We start from the raw sequence: 16,134 nt of genomic DNA on the forward strand, positions 1-16,134 counted from the left end.
ACCGGTTTTGGCCATGTTCCTAATTTGACCAATTTTGCAAATAACTCCAAAAATAAAGCAATTTGGGAGGGTTTTATTAGTTCCAACAAGAGGTATACCCCTCACGATTCAACGCTGCTTTTAACTGATCGATTATTTTGGAAAAATATGTATTTTTCAGGGTTGGCCAAAATAGGCACTAAGTTGGCCAAAACCGGTGCACTTCCCCTGTAGTTGATTATTTTCGTTGAATTGTTCTCCAAATACGAAAAGGAGTCCATCATCTGGTATTTTTTTTATTGTTTCTTTTACCTATTCTACCATTTCCTCTCTCATACAGAGTAGGCTGACGAAAATTTAAATTAATATTATTAGTTATAGGCTCTTCCATCTTGCGAGGTGATAATGGAGGCATTGGGAAAATATTCAAAATATAGTGTTCACACACTGTTCTACCAGGCATCTTCACCTAGGCCGTGGGTTGTTTACTTTCTGCAGAGAGTGAAAACCTGGATTTTCTGGAAATAGACGTGACTTGACGCGTCGCTTCCTAAGATTGATTTGCATCACTTAGGGGCCGTACACTTATTACGTAAGCATTTTTTTTTGGGTTTTTCGAACCCCCCTCTCCCCTGTAAGATTTATTTCCATACAAAAGATTTTTTATTTATATGGCGCGTAAGATATTGACCGACCCCCCTCCCCCCATAAGTGCTTACGTAATATGTGTACGGCCCTTTAGGTCACTACGAATAACCGCACCTACGTACAAAATTGCCAAAGACAAGGTGTACAATGTGGAGTAGGGGAGATGTGCCGGTTTTTACCAACCCTTTTCCAAAAAGTATCGATCAGTTTCAACAGCGAAGAAAGATAAGGGACATATCGGGACTGATTTGCGATTTGGGCGTAGCTTATTTCGTAAACAAACATTGGAAGGCGAATTCATGCTAGAGCAAGCATTTCATGAGAAAACCATAGTATGCATCCGATAGATTAAGCTTTCCTCTTTCAGATAAGGGAATCAGTTTTAGATAAAAACGCTTGCATTCTACGGAATTCATGAAACAATTTTTGTTTACAAAATAAGTTACGCCCAAATCGCGAATCGGTTCCGATATCTCCTGTTAGAGCTAAAGAAAACCTCGAAAACTGCTTTACTTTTGGAGTTATGCACTCTCGCCATCGCAGGAGGTTGAAATCGATGGCGTGTAACGCAACGTGTCTGACTTTCAAGGAAGTGCTGTGCAGAGAATGGTCGCTTGAAGAACGTCTACTGGGGACATTCTGGACAGCAAGAAATTGTATTCAGCAGCCACAGTAGATGAGAAAAAAAAGTATATTCCAAGATTTTTCAGCTTAAATTGATTATAGGGCTGCGTCTGCCTCTGCTGCAATGTCCGGTCGGATTCCAATCCAGCGCTTGCTGGCAGATTTCATCTCCGCTCTTACGTAATGTTTTTCCAACCCACCTCCATTTACGCCTACGAATTTCTGTTGATATCGGTTTTTGAAGGCATCGCCGATGGAGCTCAGCATTCGAGATCCAGTTGTGAGGCCACCAGGACCGAAAAACGTAGACATCGGTTGATGAATACTTGCAGTTATTGCGTGATCTCTACCCATACACACCAAGTCTTTTTACTTTACTTATGGGTCCTGTACACCTCCAGTGGTGCAAAAGGCCGACTTGAAATATCTCCATCCTGAGCGATGTCCAGCTATCGCTTTAACCTGTTGCCAGGTTAGATTTCGGTCGACTTCTTCTATTATCCATTAAGGATTCGCCATCATGAGCCTCTGCTACGACGTCCTGCTGGGTTCCAGTCTAATGCTTGTTTACAGATTTCGTTCCCGCCCCTACGTAAGGTGTGGCCGAATCAGCACACACCAAGTCTCACTTGCATAAAACAACGCAGACTCCACGTTAAACTTGATTATTCAAAAATTAGTGCGTAGTATTAATCTGATTTCTGATTGGATCTCCATATATTTTGTAAACTCTAAAAAGCAGCCCTAGCCTTCTTGATCCGTGCTCCTATGTCGATCTTGGTTCCACCGTCCGACGCTAACTGGCTTCCAATATATTGAAAGTTTTCGACCATCTCCACTGCTTGCCAGGCTAGCGTAAAGTTGGAGGGGCTATTCGTGTTGACATCCAACGATTTGATCTTGTTGACGTTGATGGCGAGACCTACCGTAGAGGAGTTTTCGGCCAGGGCGTTCAGCTTACTCTGCATATCAGAGCGCCGTTAGGCAAGTAGAGTAGAGCAAGTAGAGCCAAATGGAAGTCGTTTAGATGCTGCATAGTGATAGACTGCAAGAGCCCACGGTTTGCACAGAACTTTGAGAACAATGTCCAGTAACATGATGCCACGCTCGCACACAGTCAGATCCTCTTTTTTTGGGGACTTTCACTAAGACGCCCTACATCCATTCGAAAGAGTTGGTGATGCCTTCTTCTGAAGCATGCCTTTGCTCGATTCAACGCGAAAAGGAAGTTCATTCTTTCTTTTAAATTACGCGATTCCTCGGGATAGTGCAAATCTTCATTTTGTATTCATTTCCGACTAGCCGCTCGCTTGTGGTGTCAATCCAATGATACAGATTCAATACTTTTATCTACTCCCTTTTGCTTTGAGTAGTAGGATAATTATCGCCGAAAAAAAACGAGAAAGCCAAAAACAATAATAATTTTGATTAAGTCACGCGGTGATCAAAACGATCCTAATTATAATGCAAAATAGTTGATAATGTCTTCTTTTGAAGCACTCGTTTGCTCGGTGCAATACAAAAGGAAAATCATTTCTTCTTTTATATTACGCGATTGCTCTGGGTAAGGCAAAAAAATTGATGATGCCTTCTTTTATAGCACTCGTTCGCTCGGTGCAATGCAAAATGTAGATAATTTCTTCTTTCATATTACACCCAGTTCTTTTTTTACACGGGTGGGTTTTAGTTGATTACGACCTTTACTGCCGTTATACGCATAATTGTCCCATGTATATAGGGAATCCCAGCAAACATGGGACAAATATGCTTATGACGGCAGTTTAGCGTTAATGGAACTATGAGTTAACCCCATGAAAAAAATCACAAAAAATCAAAGAGAAAATTCAGGTGGTATTTAAAAAGCTGCGAAAAATCAGGTCAACCGGGAAATTGAACAATATCAACCGTGTAAAAAAATATTAGGTGTACCCGATTGCATGGGATAATGTGAAAGAGTTGATGATGCCTTTTATGAAGCACTCATTTGCTAAAGTGCATTGAGGAATGGGAGATCGTTCCTTCTTTTGAATTACGCGGTTGCTATGGATAAGGCAAAAGCGTTGATGATGCCTTCTTTTACAGCACGCGTTTTCTCGGTACAATCAGGGAATCAATTTTTCTGGAATGCGCGTGCGAAACAAGCGACAAAAGCGAACCAACGACAAAGCTTTGTTTTTGTCGGAGATAATAATGACAAAGATCCGAAAAAATTGTCAGCAACAAAAAAGAAGACAATTTGTTGCTAACATTTCATCCCTTTATTTTGCATTATTTCTAGAGCAAATTTCGGTTTTATACTAGGTATCATAGTTTCTGCTTTTATGGAAATATTCGAGAATCGAACGATGATTTCAAAATTAGCATAGTGTTTTCGGAAATATCATAGCATGCAAGCCAAATGATTCTTGTCATATTGTGTTCGGGTTCGGATAAAGGTTTGTCGCTAGGGGGCCGTCCACAAAGTACGTCACGCCTCAAGGGGGGAGGGGGGGCGCAGACCAGCGGTACGATCCATACAAAAATTTTAGAGGTTCATTACAAAAAGTGTGGCGAAGGGGGGAGGGGTCGAAAATCGCCGATTTTTGCGTGACGTACTTTATGGATCTTCCCTAGGTGCGTTTGTCAGTTACAAACTCTGTTGATGACAAAGAGTATATTGTTAGGCGTTGCCCGAATATTGATTCCCTGGGTACAATACAAAAGGAGAGATAATTTCTTTTTTGTTGAAAGCAGCATTAACTTACGCAAAGGATATGAATATTGAAAATAAGATCATTTACATTGCTTTATGCCAAATGACCATTATGCCAACCGACTTTATGCCAAACAGCTCTATAACAAATGACTTTATGCCAAACGAGGTAGCCCCTGTTTAAACTGCCCCAAAGTCTCCGTAATCTACAATGTTTGGTACCGAAGGCCGCAGCGGACCACAGTGGCGGACTCCCATATAAATGCCGGACAAAACCTAATTTGTAACTCGAATCGTTCACCAAAGAGTAATTTTGGTACGCTAAATTCATTTTGAGGTTAGAATTGCTATTCAACATGTTCCGTACGTTATAGGCTATAGGTTCCTTACCGGACAACACGAAAAGAAGAAGCGATTCAGTATTCTCATGTTGCATCTCTCGATTCTGTCGAACAAATGATTCGCCAATTCTGGGAAATTGAAGAAGTTCCGAATACTGCCACTACTTCGACCGAAGAACAACGATGTGAAGACCATTTTACATCAACACACTTCCGAGACAACAGTGGACGATTTGTGGTTCGATTACCGCTCAAAGAGAACGCCAATCAGATGGACAGCTGCCGAAATCTAGCAATACGACGCTTTTTCATGCTAGAAAATCGGCTACAGCGCAACCCCGAACTGAAAGCGCAATATGTGGACTTCATCCGAGAGTATCTGCAACTTGGTCATTGCCGAGAGGTAAATGTGATCGACAACATCAAGCCATATTATTTGCCACATCACGCGGTACTTCGTCCTGGAAGCTCGTCGACAAAATGTCGGGTTGTTTTCGACGCAAGCGCTAAATCTGCTCCAACGAATCTGTCGCTCAACGATGTGCTGCTGATAGGTCCAGTAGTTCAAAGCGACATCGTCTCCATCATGCTTCGCTTTCGACTACACCAGATTGTTTTCTCGGCGGACATTACCAAGATGTACCGTCAGATTAATGTGCACCCCGACGACACACACAAGCAGCGTATATATTGGAGGGAGAATCCGAACGATCCGCTGAAAATTCTGGAGCTACTGACCGTCACTTACGGTACTGCTTCAGCGCCTTTCCAAGCCACTCGATGCCTGGTGCAGCTGGCCAACGAAGAAGAAGCGACATTCCCGGTAGCAGCAAATATCATCAAGTCTGACTGTTATGTTGACGACGTCTTATCAGGGACTGCTACGATCGACGATGCTATCGAAGCACAACACCAGCTACAATTGATGTTGGCTCGTGGTGGATTCCCAATTCACAAGTGGTGCTCTAATTCACCCGAGCTACTTGCACGTATTCCGGAAGACGAGAAAGAAACGCTGAAGCCGCTTGCAGATCGCCATGTCAACAATGTCATCAAGGTTCTCGGCCTACTGTGGGAGCCAATCACCGATGAACTTTTAATTGCCGAATGCGCAAAGGCGCCAACTGAACGCGACCCACCAGCTACGAAGCGTATAATCTACTCGGAGGTAGCGAAACACTACGATCCGCTAGGATTATTCGCACCTTCTATCCTTTTAGCAAAGCTTCTGGTACAACGCTTATGGCAATGTAAACTGGATTGGAACGAACCCGTTGACGACCAAACACAAATGGAATGGAACAACCTCAAGACCGCGCTCCCTCAACTGATGCAGGTAAAAATCCCTCACCAAATAACGTTTCGTGGTGCTGTTTGTTACGAGCTGCACGGATTTGCAGATGCATCTAATGCGGCATACGGAGCCTGCGTTTACATCCAAAGCCTAATGGATGATGGAACCGTCAAATCCAGACTGCTAATCAGCAAATCGAAGGTGGCACCACTCCGAGCACTTACGATTCCACGCAAGAAATTGTGCGCATCGTTGTTACTCGTTCGTCTGATCTGCAAGGTGCTGCCAGCCCTCAACATCAACATACGAAAGGTAGTGTTATATTCCGACAGCGAAATAGTTTTGGCGTGGCTGAAAAAGCATCCTTATCAGCTACAAACATTCGTGTAAGCGAGATTCAAGCCAACTCCGATGGACTTCTTTGGAATTATGTTCGTTCCCAACACAACCCAGCGGACATTGTATCTCGTGGGATGCTTCCATGCGAGCTTATGGTTAGCGAACTGTGCTGGACTGGTGGCAAGTATATCAGCTCACCGGTTACTAGTCTTGAGGTGGTGAATGATGTGCTCGACGAGGATCTACCGGAACTGAAGGCCAATGTATCAGCAATGCCGGCGCTCATCGAAGAGCAGCTGGAAATATTTGAAACCTGCAGTTCTTTCCGACGGCTTCAACGAACAATCGCATGGCGAATGCGATTCTCGGACAACAACGCGCAAGCCTAAAAGGAGCGCATCATCAGAAGACATCTAATTGTGCAAGAACTTCGACGGTCGACGATGGTCATCGTACGCGTGGTTCAGCACATCGAACTACGCGATGAAATCCAGCGAGTGAAAACTAAAACGCTTTGCAAACGCATCGGAAATCTCAATCCTATCTACACCGATGATGGTGTGCTAAGGGTCGGTGGACGACTCAAGCATTTCAACTTATCCGACGAATCAAAGCACCAGCTGATTCTTCCGAACGCAAGACCAGTCACACATCGCCTGATCCGAGAAATGCATCACGAACTTTTCCATATTGGACCGGCTGGGCTTCTTTCTGCAATCAGACAGCAGTTTTGGTTGCTATGCGCTCGATCAACCATTCGCCAGGTGACTAGGTCATGAGAGACATGCTTACGATCGAATCCAACAGGCATTTCTCCGCTCATGGGCGATCTTCCAAAACAACGAGTGACACCATCCCCGTCTTCAGCATTACTGGTGTGGACTATGCCGGACCGATGCTTGTGAAGCAAGGATCACATCGTCCAACGGTGGTCAAAGCTTACATCGCGGTTTTCGTTTATATGGCAAACGAAAGCCGTACACTTGGAGTTGGTGTCCGGATCTGACAACCGATGCATTTCTCGCTGCCTTGCAACGCTTCGTGAGCCGTAGAGGAGTTGTTTCGCAAATTCATTCAGATAATGCGACAAATTTTCATGGTGCTGAGAATGAGCTTCACCATGTATTCGAGATGTTCCGGAACCAGCCGACGTAGACAAGATAGTAAGGTTTTGCCACTTGAAATTGAGTGGCATTTCATTCCGTCAGACTCTCCCGAGTTCGGTGGCCTGTGGGAGGCTGCCGTAAAGAGTACCAAGACACACTTGAAACGAGTGATAGGAAATAAAACGTTAAATTTCGAAGAAATGGTAACAATATTTTGCGAAATTGAGGCCGTTCTCAACTCGTAACCACTTTTCGCGATTCTATAACATTCCCCAGAAAACCATTCCCCAGAAAACCGTTCCCCAGAAAACCACTTCCCAGAATGTACCATTCCCCAGAAAACCATTTCCCAGAATGAAACATTCCCCCGAAAACCATTCCCAGAATGGACCATATCCCAGAATTGTTTTTCCTTACCTTTAAAAGATTCCTGTAATGAAGAAAAAGATTTTGACAACTAAAAAACTGGAATAAAATGAACGGCTCGGAAAAAAACTACAAATGAGTACAGTTCAATCTGATAAAATAGATTATGTTATACAAAGAGATTCCATTAGTCTTCAAACTTAAACTAATGAATATTAGCATATGGTCCATGGTTCGCCGTGCGGCGCAGCTTAGTCTTGCTGGTATGACATGACCGCTGGAAGGCTCTGCCACATCGAATTTTGAAATACTGCTTCTGATCCTGCTTATACAATGGAGCTTAGTTGACCTAAAAATGCTATGACAGTTTTCGAAACATTTTCACGCTTAAAAGGTTCGACCGTTTACTTTTCTCATGGTCTTGGTACACTTGATAAAGCACAATGCGCGCCGCAATACTTCCTGTTTCGACGGCATGTTTTAAGGATTCATTCACATAAAGTAATATTTCGGTGAAAGCATTTTTATTGTAATAGAAAAGTATTGAAGTCATTCCAATGTTTTAGTTGCCACCCGTTATAAGCCTAAATCAGTCATTGAAAAAAATGACCTTATTATATTCAAATGTGTGCTTTTCTAGAAGCGTTCAATTATGATTCACCTTATTTCCGGCTAATACTTCTAATAAACGGGCATTCCTATGTACATGGGACAGTTATGCGTGTAACGGCAGTATTTGTATTTTTTTAAATTTATTCAATGAAACTGTAGATTTTTATAAGTGCTTCAAAATAAGAATTTTTTTTCTGTTTTGGGGTCAGAATAGACGTGACCATATGCTAAGCTAAGCCAGAATAGACGTGACTATGCTATGCGACGTGACGCGACAGTGCAGTTTGACAGTTCATTGATAATAATTGTTAGTCGCATCGCACATCGCGGTTAGGGTGTGGCCAGATAGACGCGAAATGCAATGCAAAGCGAAGCGTCCATGCGATTTGACAGTTCCTTATTATTGATTGTTATTCCTTTGCGTGCAATTTTAATTCGCGCGACGTCGCGTAGGCGCGTCTACTCTGGCAGGAACCTTACTTTGGCGTGCACCTTATGGTCATTATACCAAAAGGCACATTGTATTTGAAACTATAGTTTCTAAAAATTACCTCAATGGCCTTTGCACATCCAACTCATCAACACAAATGATTTTAATTATGGTGACTTATTATGAAATCATGTTTATCTATATATTATGTTTTCTGGGGAACGGTACATTCTGGGGAATGGTTTTCTGGGGAATGGTTTTCTGGGGAACGGTACATTCTGGGGATTGATTTTCTGGGGAATGGTACATTCTGGCGATTGGTTTTCTGGGGAATGGTACATTCTGGGAAATGGAATTCTGGGGTATGGTTTTCTGGGGAACGGTTTTCTGGGGAATAGTATAGAACCCTTTCGCTATATCCGGAGACCCAGCTGATCCAGAAGTGATTTCTCCAGCACACTTTGTGATTGGTCGCTCAATGACTGCCTTACCCGAACCAACCTATGAGGCCGGCTTAGCCGCTGGTAACATCTGCAGCTACTTCGAGAACAATTCTGGAGGGCTTGGTCTCGCGATTACTTGTGCAGCCTGCAACCGAGGAAGAAAAACTGGAACACCGCATCGAACGTTCGACTTGGGATGATCGTGTTTCTGCAGGACAAAAACCGACCTCCACTGCACTGGAAGCTCGGTCGTATCACCAAAGTCTATCCTGGTCCCGACAGTTTGGTCCGTGTTGTAGACGTTTTCAGCGAAGGCAAAACTTTCTCCCGATCCATTGCGAAGTTATCTGTTTTGCCAATTGAAGAAAACCAAGGCCAACCTGATCATCAATAATTTTTTGAACCGCGACGCTTCAACCGGGGGCAGGATGTTCCGTACGGAATTACTTAACCGTGTACGGCACAGTTGAATCAGCAAACGCAAGCGCTATGTATATGCGTTTCAACAGGAAGCGAGAAGGACGAAAGAAGAAATTCAGAAACGGCGCGAAAGCGCGCGCAACGGAAGGAGAAGAAAAATTTGAATCGTGTTTGCTTCCATTTTATGCATCACTCTCCGACTACCGACGAAGCAACATCGCGATGCGCCCCGAGTTTAGTGGTTTTTTCCAATGTGCTGAGATTAAATAAGTTTATTAAATTCAATTTCGACCGTGATTTCTAATTATTCCGACCGCTACAATCCCGAGTTGTCCGCCCGCAAAGAACCGTGCTCAGAAGTCTCGAAGTTATACAGTCCACCTTGTGTCCACCGAACTCGAATTTTTCCCGACCGAACACAACATATACTATGCTACTCGAGTACTTCTGGAGGCGCAAGCCTTAAGTTCTGAAGCATGACCAGCGTTCTCATTCTAACAAAGAGGCAGTCAATTTCCAGCTTTGGAACAGCTAGGAGCAAATCACCACACTAACTACCGGAAAGTAGACCAAACATAGGTTTCAATACATGATACCAGATCGTGCCGAATCGTTACTGAAAAAAACTTTAGTAAAATTTTCTTTTTCCATACAAATTTGTTCGGGAGATGCTTTACAGCATTAACTGCAATCATCAAATTTTGGAATCAGTTCATTAAATATATGTGTGAAATTAAAAACAAATACGAGTTTCGCGAAACGAACGAATTTTTTTTTTAATTTTTTTTGTCCGGGTTTCCGCCATTGTCCGACCTAGAGCGACTGAAGTAACTTGATGTCGCCACTGCATACGGAATACAGTTAAAGCAGCCATTAATGACGCAGCGGAGAAAAACGTCTGGTATGTGGGACGAAGTTGACGGAACGATTGGTTCGACGAAGAGTGCAGACAGATTCTGGTGAAGGACGAAGCGCGGGCGGTCGCGCTGCAGCAAGGTACCCGGCAAGGTACTCCGGGGCAGCAGGGACTATGTCCAAGGGCTTGACGATCCCTTCCCAGGCCATCTGCGAGTTGTGGCGCCTGCCTAGGATGTGGTGGGGTTTGACAGTGGGTCCTGTTAAACCTCTATGAAAAGCTGCATGAATCCGCAAGAAGGCTCTGCCAAAGCGACCGTGTGCCGCCACAAGCCCAAGTCCTGGTGTTAGGTGGGACGCTAAACAGCCCTGACACGACGGCCCTCCGACGAGACAGGAGGTTTGCGCAGGCCCAATAAGCCGCCTTTAAAAGCAACTATTACGAACGACATAGAAGATAATACGACTCGATACAATCGGCAAAAACCTAGGCGACGAATAAAGGATCACGATTGGAAGCTTGGAACATGGAACTGCAAGTCGCTAGGCTTCGCAGGTTGCGACAGGATAATCTACGATAAATTACATCCCCGCAACTTCGATGTCGTAACGCTGCAGGAAATCTGCTGGACAGGACAGAAAGTGTGGAAAAGCGGGCATCGAGCGGCTACCTTCTACCAAAGCTGTGGCACCACCAACGAGCTGAGAACCGGCTTCATAGTGCTGGGAAAGATGCGCCAACGCGTGATTGGGTGGCAGCCAATCAACGCAAGGATGTGCAAGCTGAGGATAAAAGGCCGTTTCTTCAACTATAGCATCATCAACGTGCACTGTTCACACAAAGGCAGATCCGACGACGAGAAAGAAGCGTTCTATGCGCAGCTGGAGCAGACATACGATGGATGCCCACTGCGGGACGTTAAAATCGTCATCGGTGACATGAACGCTCAGGTAGGAAGGGAGGAAATGTATAGACCGGTCATCGGACCGGATAGTCTGCATACCGTATCGAACGACAACGGCCAACGATGCATAAACTTTGCAGCCTCCCGCGGAATGGTAGTCCGAAGCACTTTCTTCTCCCGCAAGAATATCCACAAGGCCACATGGAAATCACCTAATCAAGTAACGGAAAACCAAATCGACCACGTTCTAATCGACGGTAAATTCTTCTCCGACATCATGAACGTACGCACTTACCGCAGTGCGAATATTGAATCCGACCACTACCTCGTCGCAGTATGTCTGCGCTCAAAACTCTCGACGGTGATCAACACGCGTCGGAGTCGTCCGCCGCGGCTTAACATTGGGCGGCTACATGACGGTAGACTAGCCCAAGACTACGCGCAGCAGCTGGAAGTGGCACTCCCAACGGAAGAGCAGCTAGGCGCAGCATCTCTTGAAGATGGCTGGAGAGATATTCGATCCGCCATTGGAAGCACCGCAACCGCTGCACTAGGCACGGTGGCTCCGGATCAGAGAAGCGACTGGTATGATGGCGAATGTGAGCAGTTAGTTGAGGAGAAGAATGCAGCATGGGCGAGATTGCTGCAACACCACACGAGGGCGAACGAGGTACGATACAAACGGGCGCGGAACAGACAAAACTCGATTTTCAGGAGGAAAAAGCGCCAGCAGGAAGATCGAGACCGTGAAGAGACGGAGGAACTGTACCGCGCTAATAACGCACAAAAGTTCTATGAGAAGTTGAACCGTTCACGTAAGGGCCACGTGCCACAGCCTGATATGTGCAAGGACATAAACGGGAACCTTCTTACGAACGAGCGTGAGGTGATCCAAAGGTGGCGGCAGCACTACGAAGAGCACCTGAATGGCGATATGGCAGACAACGGTGGCGGTATGGTAATGAACCTAGGAGCACGCGCGCAGGACATGCGACTTCCAGCTCCGAATCTCCAGGAAATCCAGGAGGAGATCGGCCGGCTGAAAAAAACAAAGCCCCTGGAGTTGTATTTGTATTTGTATTTATTTGTACACATTCAACTGACTCATGTGGTCTTATTGAATAACTTATTAAATTATTGTATATAAATATATTACAATGGCGTTACATTGATATACATCTCGGAATTAGCATTACGAACAAAAATTTCAAAATAATATCCTATTATCAACCTTACACATTGGCATACACATTTTCAAGTCATTAACAGGCAATAATTACACTTAGCAAATTAAATTAATAGGCAAACATAACTCTAAAGAACAAAAAATATTGAAGCAAACAGCAAAACAAATATTATGTACAAATACAGTTATGTTAAACTTTAGTTGGTTTCCACGTTTTCCTGGGCTTTTCGATAAACTCGCGATATTTTATTTCAGTCGGCCACATATGTGATTGCAACGCTATTCCCTTATATTTATTGTCAAGCATAACTTTAAATGATGCATAGTCAACTGAATTGCATTCTTTCCATTTAGGAACAAGTTTCTTAACTCTAATTGAACTATTATTTACTATCCCAAGCGATTGCGTCACTAATACACTGATCTCTTGCTCCGTTACCTGTCCATCGATGTTCGTCATAAATAAAGAGAAACTGTCGTTTGCACAAAACGGTTCTGAGTTTGAGAGCATCTTGGTGTGTAATGCAAATGAACTTGTTTCATTTTTGCGTCCTTCCTGGAGTTTCGTTGATCGAATTGGAGTGGAATGAGGGGGCTTTGCTTCTACAAATCGTTTTTTTACTTCCTCGGCGTCGTCCATTGACGAAATCAGTTCCTTCAAAGCACTGACCTTTGCTGTGATGTCATCGGTTAGCTCTGCAACAGCAGATCGGGATACACAATTTTTTGGATCATCTGAATTCGAGTGCTGATGGCGTTGACGATCATGGAACGCAGAGAGGCAATCATCACACAGCCATATAATGTTCCGAACAAGACAACAAACACTAGTCTCGGAAAGGCCGACACAGCTAGCGTGAAACGTTCTGTAACATTCTCCCTCGCATACAACAAACAATTGAGCTCTGCAGTCCACTTGTAGCAGGCACTTTCCACAACACATGATTGGTTCGGCTTCACAAATGAGGTAAATGATGGCGCACCTTGAGCTGGTAGGAATGGTTGTGGTTTTCGCAATTTTCTTCCAAAATCGAGATGCAAATCCTGTTCACAGTTACTGCAATCGCGATACACTAATGCCAGCAATATTCAATTTGTTCGAGTTTTAACAACTTTTCTACGGAATTTCGAGGCAATTAAACGGACATCAACAAAAACGTCAACACTTGCTAAGAGGTACAGTTCGTATTTTTGAGTTGACCAAATACCAGGAGAGCTGTTTAAACACGGTGGTGAAGCACTGGCTAGAGCGCTGCACTGGGTGATTACCAAGGTTTGGGAGGATGAGGTTCTGCCGCAGGAGTGGATGGAAGGTGTCGTGTGTCCCATTTACAAAAAGGGTGATAAGCTGGATTGTAGCAACTACCGCGCAATCACGTTGCTGAACGCCGGCTACAAGATACTCTCCCAAATTTTATGCCGTCGACTAACACCAATTGCAAGAGAGTTCGTGGGGCAGTACCCAGCAGGATTTATGGGTGAACGCTCTACCACAGACCAGGTGTTCGCCATACGTCAGGTATTGCAGAAATGCCGCGAGTACAACGCGCCCACACATCATCTATTTATCGTCTTCAAAGCCGCATATGATACAATCGATCGGGACCAGCTATGGCAGCTAATGCACGAAAACGGATTTCCGGATAAACTGATACGGTTGATCAAGGCGACGATGGATCGGGTGATGTGCGTAGTTCGAGTTTCAGGGGCATTCTCGAGACCCTACGAAACGCGCAGAGAGTTACGGCAAGGTGATGGTCTTTCGTGTCTGCTATTCAAAATCGCTTTGGAGGGAGTAATACGAAGGGCAGGGATTGACACGAGTGGTACGATTTTCACGAAGTCCGTCCAGTTATTTGGTTTCGCCGACGACATTGATATCATGGCACGTAACTTTGAGAGGATGGAGGAAGCCTACATCAGACTGAAAAGCGAAGCTAAGCGGATTGGACTAGTCATTAACACGTCGAAGACGAAGTACATGATAGGAAGAGGCTCAAGAGAGGTCAATGTGAGCCACCCACCACGAGTTTCTATCGGTGGTGACGAAATCGAGGTGGTTGAAGAATTCGTGTACTTGGGCTCACTGGTGACCGCCGATAACGATACCAGCAGAGAAATTCGGAGACGCATAGTGGCTGGAAATCGTACGTACTTTGGACTCCGCAAGACGCTCCGATCGAATAGAGTTCGCCGCCGTACCAAACTGACTATCTACAAAACGCTTATAAGACCGGTAGTTCTCTACGGACACGAGACCTGGACGATGCTCGTGGAGGACCAACGCGCACTGGGAGTTTTCGAAAGGAAAGTGTTGCGTACCATCTATGGTGGGGGGGCAGATGGCGGACGGTACGTGGAGGCGAATGAACCACGAGTTGCATCAGCTGTTGGGAGAACCATCCATCGTTCACACCGCGAAAATTGGAAGACTGCGGTGGGCCGGGCACGTAGCCAGAATGTCGGACAGTAATCCGGTGGTAATGGTTCTCGACAACGATCCGACGGGAACAAGAAGGCGAGGTGCACAGCGGGCAAGGTGGATCGATCAGGTGGAGGACGACTTGCGGACCCTCCGCAGACTGCGTGGTTGGCGAAGTGCAGCCATGAACCGAGCTGAATGGAGAAGTCTTTTATGTGCGGCACAAGCGACTCCGGCCTTAGTCTGATGATAAATAAATAAATGGAGTAATGTGAATGAGTTAATGATGCCTTTTATGAAGCACTCATTTGCTATAGTGCATTGAGGAATGGGAGATCGTTCCTTCTTTTGAATTACGCGGTTGCTATGGATAAGGCAAAAGCGTTGATGATGCCTTCTTTTACAGCACGCGTTTTCTCGGTACAATACAAAAGGAGAGATAATTTCTTCTTTGTTGAAAGCAGCATTAACTTACGCAAAGGATATGAATATTAAAAATAAGATCATTTAAATTGCTTTATGCCAAATGACCATTATGAAAACCGACTTTATGCCAAACGGCCCTATACCAAATGACTTTATGCCAAACGGAGTAGCCCCTGGTTAAACTGCACCCAAAACTCTCCGTCATCTACAATGTTTGGTACCGAAGGCTGCAGCGGCCCACAGTGGCGGACTCCCATATGAATGCCGGACAAAACCTAATTTGTTGCTTGAATCATTCACCAAAGAGTAATTTTGGTACGCTAAATTCATTTTGTGGTTAGAATTGCTATTCAACATATACTATGCTACTCGAGTATTTCTAGAGGCGCAAGCCTTAAGGTCTGAAGCATTAACAGCGTTCTCATTCTAACATAGAGGCAGTCAATTTCCAGCTTTGGAGCAGCTAGGAGCAAATCACCACACTAACCACCGGAAAGTAGACCAAAAATTGGTTTCAATACATGATACCAGATCGTTCCGAATCGTTACCGAAAAAACTTTAGTAAAATTTTCTTTTTCCATACAAATTTGTTCGGGAGATGCTTTACAGCATTAACTGCAACAAGCCCCCAAAAAATAAATTTACAATCTACAATCATCAAATTTTGGAATCAGTTCATTAAATATATGTGTGAAATTAAAAACAAATACGAGTTTCGCGAAACGAACGATTTTTTTTTTTTGAGGTTTTGTCCGGGTTTCCGCCATTGTGCGACCTAGAGCGACTGAAGTAACTTGATGTCGCCACTGCATACGGAATACAGTTAAAGCAGCCATTAATGACGCAGCGGAGAAAAACGTCTGGTATGTGGGACGAAGTTGACGGAACGATTGGTTCGACGAAGAGTGCAGACAGATTCTGGTGAAGGACGAAGCGCGGGCGGTCGCGTTATAGACGGAAGCAGAGTCAGCAGACCCACCTTTTTCAGGAGAACAAACACCGCCTGGAAGAATCGGAGTGTGAGGAAAAGGGACAGCTGTACCGT

General features: G+C 44.6%; 2 protein-coding genes across 2 annotated transcripts in view; both read left to right on the plus strand.

Moving 5' to 3' along the window:
* Nucleotides 1-16,134, plus strand: part of LOC134205058 (solute carrier family 22 member 21) — a 217,320-nt gene that overhangs the window by 125,160 nt on the left and 76,026 nt on the right. The gene's annotated exons all lie outside the window — the stretch shown is intronic.
* On the plus strand, nucleotides 4,400-5,796 carry LOC134218269 (uncharacterized). Its single transcript, XM_062697205.1, has 2 exons — nucleotides 4,400-5,620; nucleotides 5,685-5,796. Exons 1-2 carry the CDS (start codon nucleotides 4,400-4,402, stop codon nucleotides 5,730-5,732), a joined length of 1,269 nt encoding a protein of 422 aa, XP_062553189.1. The 3' UTR covers nucleotides 5,733-5,796.

The sequence above is a fragment of the Armigeres subalbatus genome, chromosome 1 (assembly GCF_024139115.2).
Source record: "Armigeres subalbatus isolate Guangzhou_Male chromosome 1, GZ_Asu_2, whole genome shotgun sequence".
Classification (NCBI taxonomy): domain Eukaryota; kingdom Metazoa; phylum Arthropoda; class Insecta; order Diptera; family Culicidae; genus Armigeres; species Armigeres subalbatus.

What these genes read in the sequence shown, in the direction of transcription:
- LOC134218269 (XM_062697205.1), top strand. Translation starts at nt 4,400, where the DNA reads ATGATTCGCCAATTCTGGGAAATTGAAGAAGTTCCGAATACTGCCACT. An exon ending in CGCTCCCTCAACTGATGCAG is followed by an intron (nt 5,621 to 5,684) that starts GTAAAAATCCCT and finishes ACGGATTTGCAG; the next exon opens with ATGCATCTAATGCGGCATAC.